This window comes from Furipterus horrens, unplaced genomic scaffold (assembly GCF_987537825.1).
Source record: "Furipterus horrens unplaced genomic scaffold, mFurHor1.1.pri manual_scaffold_11, whole genome shotgun sequence".
Classification (NCBI taxonomy): Eukaryota; Metazoa; Chordata; class Mammalia; order Chiroptera; family Furipteridae; genus Furipterus; species Furipterus horrens.
Genome location: NW_028327181.1, coordinates 45087096 through 45105712, shown reverse-complemented (window position 1 = coordinate 45105712; position 18617 = coordinate 45087096). Strand labels below are relative to the sequence as shown.

Genomic DNA, 18617 nt, shown 5'->3' with positions numbered 1-18617 from the left:
GAAGTTGGGATATAAATTAACAGAGTCCTAATGCTTCCTGGCGCGAGGCCCTCATTTTGTGGAAGAAGCCCCTGGGGCTCAGGTCTTCTGGGGGATGGCGGGGCAGGGACCAGAACCCAGGCCTGAGTTACCTGTGCTGAGTGTGGGACGGGCAGTGGCTCATGGGAGTCTGACCCCTCTCACTCCATCCAGCTCTTCCTACAACAAGTCACAGTCCCTCTTGCCTTTACCCATCTGTCTTAGTGTCGTTATCTGTAAAACTGGGATAATAAGTGTGGCCTCCCTCACAGAACTGCTGAATCAGTTGAAATTAGGAAAGTATTTTGAATAGTGCCTACCACACATCAGGCACTCAAGCTTTGTTGTTCTTAACATTTTCCCTCTTCTAACCATCCTGCTCCCCCTCTCACCCCTCTTCCAGATCCAGCCCCAGCCTCAGGGAAGCTTGGAGCAGGGAGTAGGGCTGGCGTGGGTGGAGAGGGGTGGCCCGGCCCCAACTGCTTGGCAGCTGCCTCTGTGACCAGAAGTCAGGCCTGCCTATTTTGACACAGCTGGTGGGGTTGGGGCCTGCTGCCCCCACCTAAGCTTCTGGGACCTGGGGCCTGCCCAGCCCTTAGCCTAGGACAAGCCTATCTTCAGCCTGGAAAAAAAGGTTCAGCCTCAAGGTTGGGGTCCAGATGAGAAAGGGCCTGGGAGGCGGGTGGGGACAAGTCCATTGTCCCCCAGAGAGCAGAGGCAGGGCGGGGCACAGCTGTGTTTATGGTGTTCCAAGCGCAGGGGTGGCCCTTTCCAGTTTTGGAAAAGCCAAAATGCAATCTCAGAACCTTCCCACTTGTCCCCTCCTGAGGAAGCGCCTCTGCTGCGTTTCTGTTCCCCTCTTTGGCTGACGGAACTCCTGAGCATCCCTTGTACTGACACGTAGAGCCTTTTGCATCTGGTCCTGAGGGATGTGTAGGCGTTCCCCAAGGGCTGGGGGCTGAGGGCCTTCCTAATTCATTTCATCTTGACCACTTGGCAAGGGAAAAAGCATGTCGGTCGGAGGTGATCTGGCACACTGGAGAGCAGTCAAAGTCGTGTCCCGGGAAACTGGTAAACATTGGGCCAATGGCATGGATGGGGAAACTGAGGCTGAGGAGGCCAGGGAGTCGCACCAGTCAGAACCCTTCCGGCTTTCGGGATAGGGTCGCCTCATTAGCTGAATATGCATGTCGCTCGCTCTTTGGAAGTGGGAAAAGGCGTTCTCCAGTTTCGGCAGCACACGCCAGCCCCTCCCAAAGTTCGTCCCCAACTGCCCATGCTGGAGCCTTGGTTTGCGGACTACATGTCCCGACTGACCTCGCGCCGTCGCGCAAGCTCGACGGGCGTCCCTTCGCGAGTCCGGCGGAGCGCCCGGGCTCTATCTTGCCCCACTGTCTGGCCGGCAGGGGCGGGGCGGGTGGCATACCGGCGTACCTATTGGCCAGGTGGTGCATCAGTCACATTCCGTTCCCCACCCCCATGAAGGCTCCGCCCCGCGCGACCGCGCCTGGGCCGCCTGGCGCACCTCCTGGCGCCCCGCCCGCGCCTCAGGACAAGCGGGGCCGTGCGGCTCATCCTGCGGGCGGCGGCGGCAGCGGGTGCGACGCCTGCAGTTGAACCCAAGATGATGAAGTTTCGGTTCCGGCGGCAGGGCGCTGACCCGCAGCGCGAGAAGCTCAAGCAGGAGCTCTTCGCCTTCAACAAGGTGCGGCGGTGGCGGCCCGGGCTGGGCGGAAGGGTGCGGGCCGGGGCTGGGGGCCCGCGGGGAGGACGCACCCGGCTAGAGCTCGGCGCGGGGGCCGGGCGCTTCTCGACGGACTCCACCTCGTGCCTCCGCCCCTGCCCCGATCTCTGGGTGGCTCTGGGTCTCTCGCTGACTTTCCGAGTCTGCTTCACCGGGGCTCTGTGGGCCTCACCGGCCCTGTCTCTGCAGGTCTCGGTGTCTCTCTGAGACTGCGTTTCTCTGGGGCTCTTCCCATCTGTGTCACCCCGACCACCTCCCTATGCTCAGTCTTCGCCCTTGTGTCTGGGGAGGGGGTGTCCCTGCCTCCGTCCCTGTGTATCTCTGTGTATCTCCTGTTTCCTTTCATCTCTCTGCCTCTTTAGTTGTCTTTCTGCCTCTGCATCTGAGTCTTTGAGTCTCTGTGTGTCTCTGTGTGGGTCTCTCGAATTGTCACTGTCTCTCACTCTTCTTTTTATCCATCTTTGGGGGCTTCTTCACATCCCTGGCAGCCCTTGGGGCAGCCCAGGGCTGGGGTTTGTTTTGCTTTCGCACCCAGGTCGGGCCGGGGGTGGGGGGTGGGGGGTGAGGAGAGGAGGCAGATGTTGGGGGGTGGGGCTGGAAAACCCCTTCCTGTTCCTCTCCTCCCTCTCCCAGGGCTTTAGACTCCTTGCCCTGCCCGGCGGGGTCTCCAGGGGAAATGCCTGGCTGTGTACCCACCCAACTGCACATCAAATTATGGGGCCTCAGTTTCTCTTGAAACAGAGCCACTTTCCTGCCTGCCACGGACTCTGGCTTTCTGTGTCACTTGGGTCATGCAGCCTAGACAGAGGTGTGAGAGGAGAGCTGCTCCTCCTTTCTTTCTCCGGGTATGAAAAGAGCAGCCTGGGGAAGAGAGCTGCCTTCAGCCCCCACCTCCCTCTGCACTGCTGTGCGGTAGCTGGAGCCCCCAGCATGCCCCTGGCCAAGTCCTCCTGGGGTGTCACTTGTAGCCTTAGAGCACGGTGGGTCCCTCACACCCCGGGTGGATCCGAATTGTTCCCCCTGTCACACAGGTAAGGAAACAGAGGTTCAGACAGGGGCCATGACTTGCCCTAAGTCACAGGCGGAGTGGGGGCTCTTTGTCCTTGCTTCCCCTTGTTGGTAGGGATTTGACTTTAGTTTTGAGGGGCTGCTCTGGTCCAAGAGGAGACTCGGCCAGGAGGAGGCTCTGGGATGACTGGGCCTGGAGTGACTAAGGCACCAAGACAGTTCTTGGGGCAAGCAGGATTTTTGAGGTGGTGGTGAGGTGTTCCCTGATGACCCCCTTCCTGTGCTGGTGGCTAAGAGCCCCTATGAGGTGGGAGCAGAAGGCCAGTGGGGGTGGGCGCTGTGCTGTGGTGTCACTTTCTCAGTCATTGAGTTGGGGTGTGAAGCGGGGACCTGTGACAGATGGTGGGAAGGGTCTGAGGCTCAGCTCCCCGTGGCAGGCCCTAGTGTAGCAAAAGGCGAGGGCTCCCCATTAAGGAGTGTGAGGCCCTGTTCTGCATGGGCAACAGTGGTGGTGGGGGTGGGGGTCTTAGGCAGGCATCTTGCTCACCAGCGGGAGTAGTATGTGATCACTAGAGACTAGACCCCAAAATAATATAAAAGAGAGAGAGAGAATGAATAGACCCCAGGTTCCTTAGTGAGGGTGGAGGATGAGTCAGGGGCAAACATCAACTTTGGACTCGGTCTTGGGTCCACCTCCCAGCCCTGTCTGCAAGCTGCCTGTGTCAGCAAATCCTGAGGTCCTACTGTGTGTGAGTTCTCTAGGTGCTGGGAACACTGCAATGACCGACAGGGACCAACACATCACTGGGGGCCAGTGTCCTAGTGGGGGAGACAGTGAAAAGTGAAAACAAAGGAGTAAGATATGCAGCAGTTTTGGGGGTGGCCAGTGCTGTGGATAACATTAAATAGGGTGAGGTCCTAGCCAGGTGGGCAGGGGGTGCTGCTGTAGCCAGGGCGGCTTAGGGGCCCTCCATGTAGTTGACTGATGGACTGAGACTTGAATGGTGGGCAGAAGCCTGCCACAGGGAGGACTGGTGAAGCACCTTCCAGGTAGAGGGATAGCAGATACAAAGGCCCTGAGGCAGGAACCTGCCTAGTAAATTGGAGGCGATCAAAAGGCCACTGGCCCTGTAGTCAAGTGAGCTGCTGAGAGAGGAGGAGGAGGAGGAGGAGGAAGAGGAGGCCAGAGGACAGATGTGAGCACTTGGCTTTGCCTCAGAGTTGGCTGTGAGCCCCAGGGGATGGGGGAGGCTCCTGAGCAGAGGAGGGGACTGGCCAGACACTGTCACCGTCAGGCCCAGCATGGGCATGGCAGTGCTGGTGTGGAAGGGAAGCTGCCCCCCATCCTTAGCCAAATGGGCAGCTGTGCCTTCAGGTGGACTCACTTCCCTCAGTGCCCACACAGGAGACTGAGGCTTGAAGATTGCTGTGACTGTCCTAAGGCCATGCCAGCTGTCCAGAGGACTCAGTCCCTGTCTGCATGGGCAGAGGCAGGGGGGAGCCTGGGTGACAAGACTGGGGAGTCGGGGTTTCTTATGAAGTGTGTGTATTGCTGAGGCAGTGGTCAGGAGGCACCTGTGGTACACAGGGGGTACACCATAGTGTTGTGGACGTGGGGCTGTAGGCTTCTCAGGAAGGGGCCTCCCAGCTAGGCTTTGGGGGTGTAAGTATGACCTTTCTGGGTGGTGGGCAACAGAGGAAAGCCCAAGCTGGGCTGGTGGGGCCGGGAGTGGTCCACACTGGGACTGGCCCTGCCAGGAGTGGAGGACCGGGTGGAAGCCATTGCATTAATACCACCAGTGCACGGACCCCTTCGTAAAGTACCCCCCACGGATGGGGGTGGGAAGTGTGTTGCTCAATTTCCACCTGGGGAACCCAAGTCTGGGAGGTGGGTGACACCTCCACGGACTGGGCCTCTGTCTCCCTGACTCTGGGTTGGGACGAGGGTGCCCTTTCAGGGGAGGGGTTGTCAAGAGCCTCTGTGTAGGTGACCTTGGGTATTGGCCTCTGACTGCCACATGGGGGACTGTGTTTGGGGACTGCCATGGACTTCCCAGGGGACCCCAGATAGCATGGCGCCTCGCCAAACTTCAGTCTGCCTCTGGGAATGGGGTGCAGAGCCCCCCCGGGGCAGGTGAGGTCCACTTCTGAACCTTGTTCTTCCTGTTTGAGTGAGAGCCCTGCACACAGTGGGGCAAATGGGTGTGGTAAGGGTTGGGGGCTTGACCTGGGCAGGGCCTCAGGAGGGCCCAGGAGCTTTGACCCTTCCGTACCGACTGGAGGTGTGATTGCCCGTTCCGCAGTGGAGGACACAGACACAGCGCAGGCGGACCCAGCTTGAGTCTCGATGCACAGCAGCAGTAGAGCCTGAAGGCTGCCTTGGGGTGGGCCTCAGGGTGGGCCAGGGACAGCCGTGCCTGTGCAAGTGCCCTCCCCTCCCCCACAGACCGTGGAGCATGGCTTCCCCAACCAGCCCAGCGCCCTGGCCTACGATCCTGAGCTTCGCATCATGGCCATTGGCACGAGGTCTGGGGCCGTCAAGATGTATCCTTTGTGGTTCGCAGCCTTTGGGGCTGTGAGGACCACCTGTGTGCAGCTCCCTACATGCTGGGCTCCTTGGGCAGGGCCCAGTCTGGGAAGCCATGTGAGGTTTCTGGATCGTGGTGGAGGCTAGCACAGCTTCTGCCCTGAGATACCTCCTCACAGAGATGAAGGGGTGAGGCTCTGCTTCAAGTGGCCACAGCTGTCCCTTGCTGCACTTGAGCCAGCCAGGGTGGCAGCGGGCAGGCCAGCCTTTGGACCTGTCAGGATTGGTGGGTGTGCCAGGGTCACACAATGGGCCTTTCCCTGGTGCCTGGGCACACATATGTGTACGAATGTGAGACACGTGTTCAGCCTGGGGACTGGGGGCAGTGCCAGGCTGGGCATGGTGAGCGCAGCTCGGCCCCCACCTGGATGCTGGCGGTCGCACAATAGGCTGTGTGTGCTGCACAAAGCGGGCATTTTCTCTGTAAACGCGGGGTGGGGTGGGGCAAGCAGACAGCTGAATGCCTTCTTGCCTGGCTTGAAGCATCCTACCTCCACTGCCTGCAGTGAAGCCCCCCTCCCACTCGGGGAAACTGAGGTACAGAGTGTCTAATGGCTGCTTGGTGTGGGGTGCCCCCCTCCAGCCCTCCCCGTGTGACCCTCTGGGGCTCAATATCCTCATCAGGAACACTGGATGCCACAAAATGAGTAAATGCCTGTAAAGGGGAGGGAAGGGAAAGGAAGGGGTGGGCATCTAGATGTGCAGTTGGTGAGATTTCCTGCACTAGGGGGTGTGGCTGGGCTGGCTGGATGTGCCCTCCCCCCAGGACCATCGACCACCTAGGACACCCACTGCCTGGCCTGCTGCTCCCGCCCCTCGAGGTTCCGTCCTGCCCCACACATGCATTGTGCTGCTGTAGCTGGTGTCGCGCAGGGCCTCATTCCATGCGTCTCTGTCAGCCTCCTGAGCTGGCCTTCCTGGGGTTCTGGTCTTGGGCGCTGGCTCCTCGTGCTTACAAAGAACCTGTTGTACAGACCAGGAGAGCCTCAGAGGAGGCCAGAGCTCTCCCCTGCCCCCTCCCTCCTTTCCCCAAACCACCACTGGGCTGGGAAACTGAGGCTTGAGAAGAACGCCTGAGACACAGTAGCTGCCCCTCCCCCGTCTCCTTGGTGACTGGTTCTTGCCCAGCACTTCTGCCCCCTCCTTTGTCCCCTCTTCTGTGTTCTCCCAGCTCCTGCAGGGAATCCCAACTCCAGCTCCAAGCAACGGCTCAGCTCCTGCGTTCTCCCTAGGCAACACCGCTGACCCCTCCCTCGCCCTCCCTCCAGGGGCCCCCTAGGCCTTGCCTGTCCACTGTCAGAGCTGGAGTTGCTGGGACTTCGGTACTGACGCCAGGCACTTGAGGCAGGTCACCTGACCTTGCCAGCCAAGCCTCTGTGTCCTGGTTTTTAAAAGGCATAGGCCTCTGCCTCTCTTGGTGGGGGCCAGCGGGGCAGTTTGTTTCCTTGCCCGTGGCTGGAGTTGGGTTTGGATCTGTCCAGAGAGGCAGCCTGGACTCTCTTCTGCCTTGGGCTTCCCTGCCCAGTCCTGGCCCGGCATCTCCACCTGTGCTGGGTGGCCTCCGGGGCCAGCTCCTGTGCGCACGGAGTGGAGCCCTGGCTGTGTGCCAGACCGGAGCCAAGTGTGCTGAGCGTTTTGTTTTCCCTTGCCCTGTGTCAGCCCTATAAGGTGGGAGTCACTACCCCATGTTATAGATGAAGGAGTGAGGTTCGTACCACAGTAGGACTTGCAGGAGCTGAGTGGAGTCTGCATTCTGAGCTTGAGGATAACTTGGAGGTGCCAGACAGTGTTTCTTCAGGGAGGGCACCCACCTGGCCATTAGAGGGCTCCCGGTAGGCAGGCCTGACTGGGACCCATCAAAATGGTCCTGGAGAAGGAGGCTTGGGTATCTGAGCCTATATCTGCTGCTTTCTGCCCTTGACCTGCCCTCAGCTATGGTGCACCCGGTGTGGAATTCACGGGCCTGCACCGAGACATGGCCACAGTCACCCAGATGCACTTCCTGCCTGGCCAGGTGAGCCTCTGCCCCTGCTGGGTGGCTCGTGGCACCCGGGTACCCCCTCTCAGTCCCACTAGCCCAGTCTTGGTCTCTGCTCACCCACCAGGGCCGTCTCCTGACCCTGCTGGATGACAGCAGCCTGCATCTCTGGGAGGTTGTCCATCAGAATGGCTGTGCCCACCTGGAGGAAGCACTCAGCTTTCAGCTGCCCAGTCGGCTGGGCTTTGATGGTGCCAGGTACTGATGGACTTGGCCATGGCCCAGCTGCTGTACATGGGGGAGCCAGCCCCGGCAAGGCATGGGGGTGGGGGTGGGAAGATGCTTTGGGGGCTGGGGTTCAGGCTGGTGGGGTATGTTGAGCTTAGCCTGGGTCCCGGAAGGCAGCATTTGGCCCCCTCTTCAATGAGATGTGCTGCATGGACTTGGTGGGTGTTAGAAGGGAGGGTCCAACTGAGCCAGAGGTGAGCAGGTGGGGTTGGTGCTGCAGAACCGCTGGAACGCCTGGAGGTGCAGGCTGGGAGAGTGTGCATTGCGTCCCAGACTTCTCATACCTGGCGGGTGGCCCTTCAGTTCCTGTGATGGTGGAGGTGTCTGGGGCAGGTACAAGCTGAGCTGACATTAGCAACGATCCTAGTTGGGGGTGGGGCGACAGGCCCGTAGTGTGCACAGTGAAAGGGCAAGTTCCGGGGTAAGGAGGATCCTGCCATGCTGTACTGTATGAGATGCTGACAGGATGGTCCAGGGGACAAGGGAGTGTCCTAGGCCTCTGGTGACAGTGTAAGGAGCCCCACGGTCCCTGGCCCTGCTGGCCTTTGCTGAGATGGCCGGAGTAGGTGAGTTCTTCATGCTGCAGAATGCATGTCCCTAGCTCAGTGAGAGGCTTGATTGTGCCTGCTGAGGGCTGGGAGACAGCCCCATCTAGCCCTAGCCCAGGGGTGGGTCACTAGGTTTCCCAGCCTCTGCAGGCAGGGGTGGTCAGGGAGGCATCCAGAGGGCTGGCGGGTTCCTGGACAGGGCTCCTGAGAATTGTATGTCCTATGCCTCCGGGGCCTGGCACGGGCAGTAAGTAGCCTGGTTCCTGCCTTTTCCTCCTGGTGGGTAGGAGGAGCCTAGGAGCCCTTCTCCAAGACCTGGGAGCCTGTTTATCCATCTCCCCACTGATATCCTGATGAATAATTGAGCGCGTTAATGAGATGCCACTACTGTTGCTTTCCCAGGTGCTAGCCCACTGGGTAGGTAACCAGGCCCCAGCGAGTGCAGAGGGCCCTTAGTGAGCTAACAGCAGTTCGTTGGCACCCTTTGTCCCCCCTCAGCAGGTGGATGGGTGCTCACCCTCACCCACTTCCCCTCGTCTCTCACAGTGGTCCGCCCCCCCTTGCCCACGTCACAGTGGTCCTGCTGGTGGCTGCTAGCAACATGGCAGCCCTGGGCACTGAGGGTGGCAGTGTCTTCTTCCTGGATGTTTCTGCCCTAATGCTGATCGAGGGTCAAACCCTTGGCCCCGACGAGGTTCTGCGAAGGTGAGAGGCAGGCGGACTTCCCACCCCCATTCTGTCCCGGGGCAGCACTCCTGCCGGCTCACTTGTGCTCCCTCTGCAGTTTGCCAGATGACTACCGGTGTGGGAAGGCGCTGGGCCCCGTGGAGTCCCTTCAGGGACACCTGCGGGACCCCACCAAGATCCTCATTGGCTACAGCCGGGGCCTGCTGGTCATCTGGAACCAGGTCGCACAGTGTGCGGACTGCGTCTTCCTGGGCACCCAGGTCTGTGTGGGAGGCCACTGTCCATAGCCAGGGCCCTCTGCGCGAGACTGCCTTGCTCATGCCTGTCCGCCCTGCCCCACAGCAGCTGGAGAGCCTGTGCTGGGCGCGCAGCGGGAGCACACTGGTCAGCTCACACAGCGACGGCAGCTACGCCGTCTGGTCTGCGGACGCGGGCAGCTCCCCAGTAGTGCAGCCGACGGTGGCTGCCGTGCCCTACGGTGAGTGCCGGCCAGAGTGAGGGCAGCCCTGCCACCTGAGCACAGGTGTTGACAGGTGATCCCAAGCTCAGGCACTTAGGGCCTCCTCGCCTTTGTGGGGGCATCCGAGAGGAGTTGTGGAAGGTGGCAGAGCCAGGCCAAATCTGCAAAGGCGAGCCCCCCTCCTCCCTGGGAGGATGTGTGATTAGGAGCAGTGTGCTTCCCCTTGGGGAGGCAGGAAGCAGCTTTGAGGTGGGGAGTGATATGGGCAGGATCGGGGAAAGGGTGAGGAATTTGACCACGGCTCTTTGGGTCCTGGCAAGCAAATGAGCCTGACACTGTCCCATCCCTCCAGGGCCCTTCCCTTGCAAAGCCATCAATAAGATTCTGTGGCGAAGCTGTGAATCTGGGTAGGTTGGAAGCTGGGCCTCAGGGGCTGCCTCTGGCTGGGGGTGGAGGGTGGGTTCCGGGGCTGAGGGATGGCCTGTGCTTTCTCCCTGGGGTGGGCAAGTGTGCGCTCCAGGCCCAGGTGGCTCATATGGCACCCCTGCCCCTGTGTAGGGGCCACTTCATCATCTTCAGCGGCGGCATGCCCCGTGCCAGCTACGGTGACCGCCACTGTGTGAGTGTGCTCCGGGCGGAGACTCTGGTGACACTGGACTTCACCTCCCGCATCATCGACTTCTTCACGGTGCACAGCACGCAACCCGAGGACGGTGTGTTGCCCCCCCCCCCCCCCCCCACCAACCCTGTCTTGGGTGCTGCCTGTGGCCATGCTCCTCACCCGCCCCACCCCTGCTCTGCAGAGTTCGACGAGCCCCAGGCCCTGGCGGTGCTGCTTGAGGAAGAGCTGGTGGTGCTAGACCTGCAGTTGCCCGGCTGGCCAGTCGTGCCTGCCCCATACCTGGCCCCCCTGCACTCGTCTGCTATCACCTGCTCTGCTCACATCGCCAACGTCCCTGCCAAGCTGTGGGCCCGCATCGTGAGCGCGGGCGAGCAGCAGAGCCCCCGGCCTGCCTCCAGCGCCTCGGTGTGTGCTTGAGTGTCTTGCAGGGTAGTACCTTGGGGAGGGACGGTGTTCTCTGTGATGGGCACTGCCCAGGCACAGGCCTGGGGGTGGGAATGTGACATTTATACATTGAGGACTCAGAAGCAATTTGGGTCCTGGATGCCAAGGTCAGGGTGAGAGGGAAAAGACATTTGTCCTGACCTTCTACTGACATCTCCACCTCCCTCTCCCAGAGCTGGCCCATCACCGGGGGCCGGAACCTGGCCCAGGAGCCATCTCAACGAGGGCTGCTGCTCACTGGGTAGGGTAGACCTTCAAGTCCCATGGCCAAGCATAGTTGTGACATGTATGTGTGCGTGTTTTTGTGAGTAAGTGGGGCCCACTACAGCCCACGCGGGTGCAGGAGAGCTCAGCCCGGGCCAGGCGGGTGCTGACCTGCCCAGTGACTCAGACCTGGCCCCTGGTGGGACCTGGTCGCCCCCTCCAGTAGGGTGGGTTGGGCTCATAGCTTCCCTTGACCCTGGTTCAAGCCTCTCCCTGCTTTGCCTTTGGGCCTGGAACTGAGCTCCACCCGCCCAGCCTGCCTTGGGACCGGAAAATCTGGGCTGGCCCAGGCTGAGCTGCCCAGGGCAGGTGCTGGAGGGCCTGGCCCGCGCCTGGCGGGTGCTGACGTGCCCGATGACTCAGGCCCTAACTTCCTGCCCTGTCCCTGCTGCTTGCTTGTGCTGGCTCTTGGGCCTCTGATGGCCTTCCCTCTCCTGCTTAAAAACGTAACCGTGGCTTTCAGGGCTGCTGGAGGCTTCCCTCCCAGCCCCACAGACTCACGCTCCTCATGCTGGGGTTCCCATCTGAGGCGGCCCCCAGAAGTACCTGCTCCTCTCCCCTTCCTCTTCCTGCTGCTGCCTCATGCCCCAGCCGATCCCTTTGCTCTGTGACTAGCTAGTCCCTGATCGCCTTTTCTAGATGACCCATGGGCGCAGAACCCCTAGTCCTTTATTCCCTGGGTGACCCCCTCTCCCATTTCTTGCTCATCACACTGGTGGTTAATTCCACAACTCTAACCCTGTTTGACGGGCCCAGGTGCTTGTGGCCTGGTGTATGATAGGCACTCAGTAGGTCTTTGCCCTCATCGGTAGTGCTGCCTATTTGCCGTACACAGCAGGAGTTTGGTCAGTGTTCGGCTTACACAGTAGGTGCTCAGCGAGTGGTTGCTGGCTGAGTAGATGAAGAAATGTGCAGGGACCTGGTGTGGGCCTGATGTCTCCCCCTGCAGCCACGAGGATGGCACTGTGCGGTTCTGGGATGCCTCTGGCGTGGCGCTGCGGCCACTCTACAAGCTGAGCACAGCTGGCCTCTTCCAGACAGACTGTGAGCACGCCGACAGTCTCGCCCAGGCTGCTGAGGATGACTGGCCACCCTTCCGCAAGGTGGGCCCCTCCCCCTCTCCCAAGGAGCCTGGCCCTGGCTCTGCCCTGGGTCATCACTCCATCCTGCTCCCCAGGTGGGCTGCTTTGACCCCTACAGTGACGATCCGCGGCTCGGGGTTCAGAAGGTGGCACTCTGCAAGTACACAGCCCAGATGGTGGTGGCTGGCACTGCAGGCCAGGTAAGCCTGGGATGTTTCCAGGGCTGGGGGATTGGAGGGGTTTTTGGAAAAGGTGGGACTGAACTGGAGGGTCTGGTAAAGTGGTAGAGGGACTGGCATGGCAAAAGGCCAGGGGTGGGAGTGGGGTACCAGGTTGGGCTGCTGGGTGGGGTGAGGCCAGCCAAGGAGGTGGGCCTGTTGTTGGGGCCTTAAGTCCAGGCTCTGGCTGTAGGGAACCGTTAGGGTTAGGGCCAGGGCTGGAGCGCAGGCATTGGATGGGCCCTGGGAGGGCAGGGACCAGCAAGTCTGGGTCTGTGCTGTTCTCCCGGCACTCATGGAGTATACAGAAGGTGCTCAGTGTGTGCTTATTCTACATGGGAGACAGGTGCGGTGGCGGGGGGGTGCTTTGCTCCATCAGGGCAGGGGCCAGCGGGTCTTGGTCACCACTGTGTTCCTTGGGGTCGGCTCTGGTATGCAGTAGGCAGTCAGTAAGTGCTTGTTCAGTGGGTAAACTGGAGACAGTTCTGGGGCCTCCCTGGCAGTGACTTTGCAGGCTCAGGTGGGGCACGGGTTGCCCATCCTCTGTGCTCACCCCTCCTCTGCCCTGGCTGTGGGCTTAGGTGCTGGTGCTGGAGCTCAGCGATGTGCCGTCAGAGCAGGCAGTCGGTGTGGCCAGCGTGGACCTCCTCCAGGACCGAGAAGGCTTCACGTGGAAGGGCCACGAGCGGCTGAGCCCGCGCACAGGGCCCCTGCCCTGGCCTGCAGGCTTCCAGCCTCGGATGCTCGTTCAGTGCCTGCCGCCCGCTGCTGTCACTGCTGTCACCCTGCACACAGAGTGGAGCCTCGTGGCCTTTGGCACCAGTCATGGCTTTGGCCTCTTTGACTACCAGCGCAAGAGCCCTGTGCTGGCCAGGTGTGTAGGGGCGGGCTGGAACAGGTGAGGTAGGAGCTGCACCTCCACCCAGACGCACGATCCTGGGGGACCCCTGTTGTTCACCCACTCCCACCCAGGCCTCAGTTTTTCCTGAAAGGCTGGGTGTGATGAAGGGGGCTCTGTGGCTTTTGGCAGCTTCAGCCTTACGTGAAGTGCTGCTGGTAGAGCTCTAAGCCCCCTAACTGCTGCCTTGGCAGGGCAGCAGAGAAGGGCTTGGCTTGGGACCCTTCACGCCCCCGGGCCCGCAGGAGCACGGTGGCTCCTTCAGGAGGCTGCTTCATAGTGTAGCTGGCACCTGTCTGCCTGCAGGTGCACTCTTCATCCCAATGACTCCCTGGCCATGGAGGGGCCCCTCTCCCGGGTGAAGTCGCTCAAGAAGTCACTGCGCCAGTCTTTCCGCCGCATCCGCAAGAGCCGAGTCTCTGGAAAGAAGCGGGCTGCTAATACAAACAGCAAGGTGAGTTGAGGCCCGGCTGCCAGGCAGCACTTCCCCCGGCTGTGGTGGAGCCAGGCCTGGGCCCTGACCCAGAGCCCTGTGCCTGCTCACCTTTGTCCACCCCTCAGCTCTCCCCAGCCCCTGGATGATTGGGGTGAGCTGGGGAGGGTGATGGGGTGCTGGGCTGCATGCAAGGAAGAAGACAGTGCTCTGGAGCCCCACGCTCCTCCAGTTGCAGGAGGCCAACGCGCAGTTGGCCGAGCAGGCCTGCCCTCACGACGTGGAAATGGCCCCGGTGCAGCGCCGCATTGAGCCTCGCTCAGCCGATGACTCCCTCTCGGGCGTAGTGCGCTGCCTCTACTTTGCTGACACGTTTCTTCGAGATGGTGAGTCCGGGGAAGAGACGGGTTGGAGAAAAGGGCCTCAGTTGGCGTCCAGGAAATGGGCAGCGATGGGGGAGGGGTGGGACAGCATCGTCCAGGGGTTGGAGAGCATTACTGGGTGCCTCCTCTGTGCCCGGCCACCCAGAAAGTTCCCCTGTAGCTTCTGATGACACAGAGCTGGGGAGTGGGCCAGCAGGACCGCTGAGACCTGAGAGCTCAGGACTGGGGAGAGGAGAGTGTGGAATCTGCCAGCCAAGGCCCTAGGTGGGTGCGTGTGGGAGCCTGCCTGCATGGTCTGTCCCCAGTGGAAGGCGAGGGTGCCGGGAGGTGCTGCTGCATCTGCCTTGTTAAGGAGCTGGCTTTGACTCCAAGTGGTCAGGTTTATGGAGTAATTCATTGATTGATTTTTAACTTGAAGACTTTCGACCATACACAAAAATAGAGTACTCACATCTATACCGCAGCTGGTGCCACTATCACTGCGCATTGTTGACCTTGTGGAGTATTTTAACTGAACACCCAGTGGGAGTCCTGCAGTTTGTGTGACAGCTGTAGCCTACAGCCAGGGTGCCTGCATTGCTCCCCACGGAGCTGACGCTGATCCCAGAGTCTCTTGTCCCACTTGGTGCACAGGCAGCTCTCTCCATTCATCTCAAGAATGCCTTGTTATTATTGGTGCTGGGTCAGCACACGTGGCATCTCACTGATGTGTCTTTTAGTCTCCGAGTCTGAGAGGGGAATCCCCCGCTTTGATATTGTTTATTTGTCACGGGTCCTTCATCCAGTGGATCTTCCCACTGTTGGTAGTGGCCGCCCTGGGAGTCTGTGCCTTATTCCATGCTGCCCAGTCTGCACGAGAAAGCCCACGGAGCTCAGCTCCCCACTGGCCGGGCACTGGGGTGTCAGCTGCAAGAGTCGCTCACTCGCTTGTTGCGGGGATTTGGCTGCCCCTGATGGTTGTTGCTGAGGCCATCTGTTCACCCAGGGGACGCAGCCGTGACTGCTCAGGCCCACCTTGGCGCCTGGGTTTTTATTCTCCAGAGGTTTAGCTCACACAGGGAGGCACGCGAGAAGGCTCAGTTCATTGCAGCCCAGGCCTGGGACTCCGTGTCTGACTGCGGCATGGAGGACACACTGAAAGGGGTGGGGGTGAAGCAGGGGTGCGGTCGGGACCCTGATGCACCTCTGAGGTGGCTGTTCTGAGTGTGCTCACAGGACTGGTGATGGGACATGGAGGATGGGAGAGTTGGGGCTTTGGGGTGGGGCTGAGGGTGCAGTGGAATGGGGCTGAGAGATCAAGGTCCAGTTAGTGGGCTCTTGACATCCCCTGGAGAGACCTGAGAGGCCATTCCCGCCTGCCTTTTGGGAGAGTGAGCTGCATCTGTGGCTCGATTGTGGTCAGCACTATAGAGAAGGTGCCTAAAGCCACAAGGTTGGCTGAGGTCACCATGGAGAAGGGGGACAGGAGAGAGCCAGTCCTGTGTCCCCAAGTGTCAGGAGAGGAGCGGAGGAGCCTGCAGTGTATGGGCAGACACCTACCTCACACGCCTGTTGCCCCACAGCGGCCCACCATGGACCCACCATGTGGGCAGGCACCAACTCAGGCTCTGTGTTTGCCTATGCGCTGGAGGTGCCCGCGGCAGCGGCAGGCAGCGAGAAGCGGCCCGAGCGGGTGGTGGAGGCTGTGCTGGGCAAGGAGGTGCAGCTGATGCATCGTGCGCCCGTGGTGGCCATTGCCGTGCTGGATGGGCGTGGCCGCCCGCTGCCCGAGCCCTACGAGGCCTCTCAGGACCTGGCACAGGCGCCGGACATGCAGGGTGGCCATGCAGTGCTCATCGCGTCTGAGGAGCAGTTCAAGGTGAGCTGCTGTGGGGACCTCCCGGCTCCCACCTCCGAGGTACTGCTGGACCCTCGAACGCCTGCCCTGCCTACACCCCCTGCCTGCTGAGAACCCCCAAGACCACACCCAGCCAGCAGAGGTGTCCCTGGAGAACCACAATGGCTCCCTCAGTTTGCTGTATTCCTGCAGGGCCCTCCCCCCTCACCAAGTCCCCACCAGGACCCCTTGACTACTCTGCAGGGTTCTGTCTGGCAGGAAGTCGTGGTGTCAGGGGACACCAGCCATCGCTCCCTTACAACTCAGTGTGCCCAGTTTTTCCAGGTTCTCATAGGCAGGGCCTGGGGAGGTCTCTGGAAGCAGAGTGAGGCCCAGGTCAAGTCTGAGGGTGGCAGCTCAGGGTGGGAGGGTGTTAGTGTGGCCAAGGGCACAGGCCTGTGTGGCAAACTGGGTTCCAAGTAGGGGCCGGGGGCATGGATAGGACCAGGCTGTGCCCACTGACCACCTGCCATTGCCAGGTGTTCACACTGCCCAAGGTGAGCGCCAAGACCAAGTTCAAGCTGACAGCCCATGAGGGCTGTCGCGTGCGCAAAGTGGCACTGGCCACATTTGCCAGCGTGGCCTGTGAGGATTATTCTGAGACCTGCCTGGCCTGCCTCACCAACCTGGGTGATGTGCATGTCTTCTCTGTGCCGGGCCTGAGGCCCCAGGTACATTATTCCTGTATACGGAAGGAGGACATCAGTGGCATCGCCTCCTGTGTCTTCACGCGCCATGGACAGGGTAAGACAAAGGCTTTCTGGGGCAGGGGACCCAGGTGGGTCCAGGAGAACTCCCAGGGAGTGTCAGCAGAAGGGGTGATCCAGGCTGGGGGTGCATAGCACTGGCCAGGGTCGGAGAGGGCTGGGCAGCATGTGCAGGGCCGAGACCAACTGTGGGACTGTGGCTGGAATTGTGTCTCCTAAGTGCACCCTCCTCTCCCACCCTACCCAGGTTTTTACCTTATTTCTCCGTCGGAGTTTGAACGCTTCTCCTTGAGTGCCCGGAACATCACAGAGCCGCTCTGCTCTCTGGACATCAGCTGGCCCCATGATGCTGCCCATGCCAGGTGCAGGGAGGGGGTAGCCCCTGGCCCAGCAGGCCTTCAACCAAGGCCTGTGTCATTTCCACCCCCAGACTCTATGGAGCAAGGGTGGCCCTCCCTGGTGTCACCCCTCTGTGGTTCCAGCTCTCGGGAATGGGAGGACAGGGGTTTGGCCCTTAAGGTGCTTGCCTGTGACCCCGTCATGGCCCTGTCTCTGCAGCTATAGCCTCCAAGAGTCGGCCAAGCTGAGCCAGGCCAATGGAACCCCGGGCATCATCCTGGCCCCACAGAGCTGCGATGGCAGCCCTAATCCTGTTGGCAGCAAGGCAGCTGGTAAGGGACTGGGACGGCAGCACACAACACAGCTCAGATGTGAGGGCAGGCCTCTGCGAGGGGCAACAGCTGGGCCAAGGCTGGAGGTCTGGGGGGTGGGGAGGAGCGGTGTGCCAGGCAGGAGAGGGGTGGGGGTCTGTCGTTGCTGAGCTGGGTCCCCAGATGCAGAGGGTGTCCAGGGGCCATAACAGGCCCGATCATTCCTCCCTGCAGATACCCCAGAGCTGCCTGAGGCCACACTTTCACCAATGTCCATCGACTCAGCCACCAGTGCTGATACCACTCTGGACACAGTGGGGGACATCACAGTGGAGGATGTGAAGGACTTCCTGGGGTGAGGTGGGCGGGCAGGATCCACAGCGGGTCTGCCCTGGCTTCCCTGCCTCCCTTGCCTCATTCCCCAACCACGGCCAACCTAATGTCCAACTGGGCATGCCGGACCGAGGAGGGGGCCACACTCTAGACCCTGATCACCACCCCCTTTCCCTAGCTCTTCAGAGGAATCTGAGAAGAACCTGAGGAACCTAGTGGAAGATGAGGCTCGAGCCTGCGCCATTCTGATTAAATGAGGTGCTGCAAGTCTAGGGAATCTGGTTCTACCTGGTTCTCAGCCTCTACCTCCACCCCCACCTGCCTTCTGCCCTGGTTTCACACCTGAAAGCTTAGCAGGCCCCTATGTTGATGGTACTCCTGAGGGAGACCTGGCTGCTTTCCAGATGGGGACTCTGGGGGCCCACACAGACGTGATTTCCATAGTCTGGTATTAACGGAGCCAGCCCATTAGCCCTCAGATGTCATAGGTGGTGTTTGGAACAAGAGGTGGGTCAGCTTGGGGCTCAGGCTGGTTTGGCCAGGTCATTCTAGCAGATGGGGTCACCCAGGCACAATGTTGGGCCCTGTTCGGTGGACCTTGAGAGTGGGGCCTGGCCCCTAAGTCAGCCCAGCCTATTTGCTACTGAGGGTCTCCACCCACACAACCAGACAGACACCCCAGTGCACTCCTGCTGGGGACACCACTGGCCACAACCTGGCCTCCGTGGGCCAGATACAGTTAGTGCTTGGAGCTGGCCAGCCTTCCTCAAGCTGTTACTGCAGGGCCCCTGTCCCAGGTGGGTGGGATAGCCTTCGGTCTGCCCTGGAGAGGAGGCTGAGTGGTGGATCTGAGTAGCCCCCTCTGGTTCCCTGGTCTTCTCTGACCCTTTTCTTCCTCTACCAGGAAGGCCAGAACCATGTGGCCACCACCTGCCTTGCTTGGAGCTGGGATCCAAGACTCCTGGTTCTTCCCAGTCCTTCATGTATACCTATACCTGCTAACCTGTGGGCTCCAGTAACACCTGCCCACTCTGGCCGCAGGGTGTGTGGGCCTGGACTGTGGGGTGGATTGGGACTGGTCCCGCCTATCGACAGTACCCTGGAGGCCAGGTGCCGCAAGGGAGGAGGGCTGGGGCTGACACACCATGCCACCTTCCACTCCACACCCCCCCTCCCTTTTGCAAAGAATATTTTTCTAATACCTTGACTGGACAGTGCCACATTGGACAGTCATTTCTAAAACTATTTTGGTACTTGCTCCTGGGCTAGTGTCCCCCTCCTGCGCAGTCTGTACATGAAGCGTGTGTGTGTGTGTGTGTGTGTGTGTGTGTGTGTGAGAGAGAGACTGAGACTGAGTGGGAGCAGCCTGGGCATCCCGGACAGGCCTGC

The 18617-nt window shown here is 60.6% G+C and overlaps 1 protein-coding gene across 3 annotated transcripts; it reads left to right on the top strand.

Annotated features, from left to right (window-relative positions):
- Window positions 1-1525: 1525 nt before the first annotated feature.
- LLGL1 (LLGL scribble cell polarity complex component 1) lies at window positions 1526-18602 on the top strand. Of its 3 annotated transcripts, none has more exons than XM_090257942.1 (23): window positions 1526-1723; window positions 5217-5314; window positions 7290-7371; window positions 7463-7593; window positions 8718-8876; window positions 8956-9118; window positions 9204-9336; window positions 9671-9725; window positions 9877-10031; window positions 10122-10345; window positions 10558-10625; window positions 11598-11751; window positions 11826-11930; window positions 12530-12822; window positions 13153-13300; window positions 13512-13665; window positions 15225-15520; window positions 16018-16282; window positions 16493-16607; window positions 16804-16916; window positions 17130-17250; window positions 17407-17486; window positions 18133-18602. In XM_090257942.1, the coding sequence occupies exons 1-22, from the start codon at window positions 1643-1645 to the stop codon at window positions 17483-17485; spliced, it is 3192 nt and encodes a 1063-aa protein (XP_090114068.1). In that variant the 5' UTR covers window positions 1526-1642; the 3' UTR covers window position 17486; window positions 18133-18602. The 3 variants fall into 3 exon arrangements, with proteins under 3 accessions (XP_090114068.1, XP_090114069.1, XP_090114067.1); XM_090257943.1 differs by having other exon boundaries at window positions 9201-9336; window positions 9898-10031; XM_090257941.1 differs by having other exon boundaries at window positions 9201-9336.
- The last annotated feature ends 15 nt before the right edge of the window (window positions 18603-18617 follow it).

Excerpts from the sequence above, each read along its gene's own strand:
- LLGL1 (XM_090257941.1), top strand. The coding sequence starts at position 1,643 with ATGATGAAGTTTCGGTTCCGGCGGCAGGGCGCTGACCCGCAGCGCGAG. Across the intron at positions 7,372-7,462 it reads TGCACTTCCTGCCTGGCCAG|GGCCGTCTCCTGACCCTGCT; the intron begins GTGAGCCTCTGC and ends CTCACCCACCAG. Across the intron at positions 10,626-11,597 it reads CGAGGGCTGCTGCTCACTGG|CCACGAGGATGGCACTGTGC; the intron begins GTAGGGTAGACC and ends CTCCCCCTGCAG.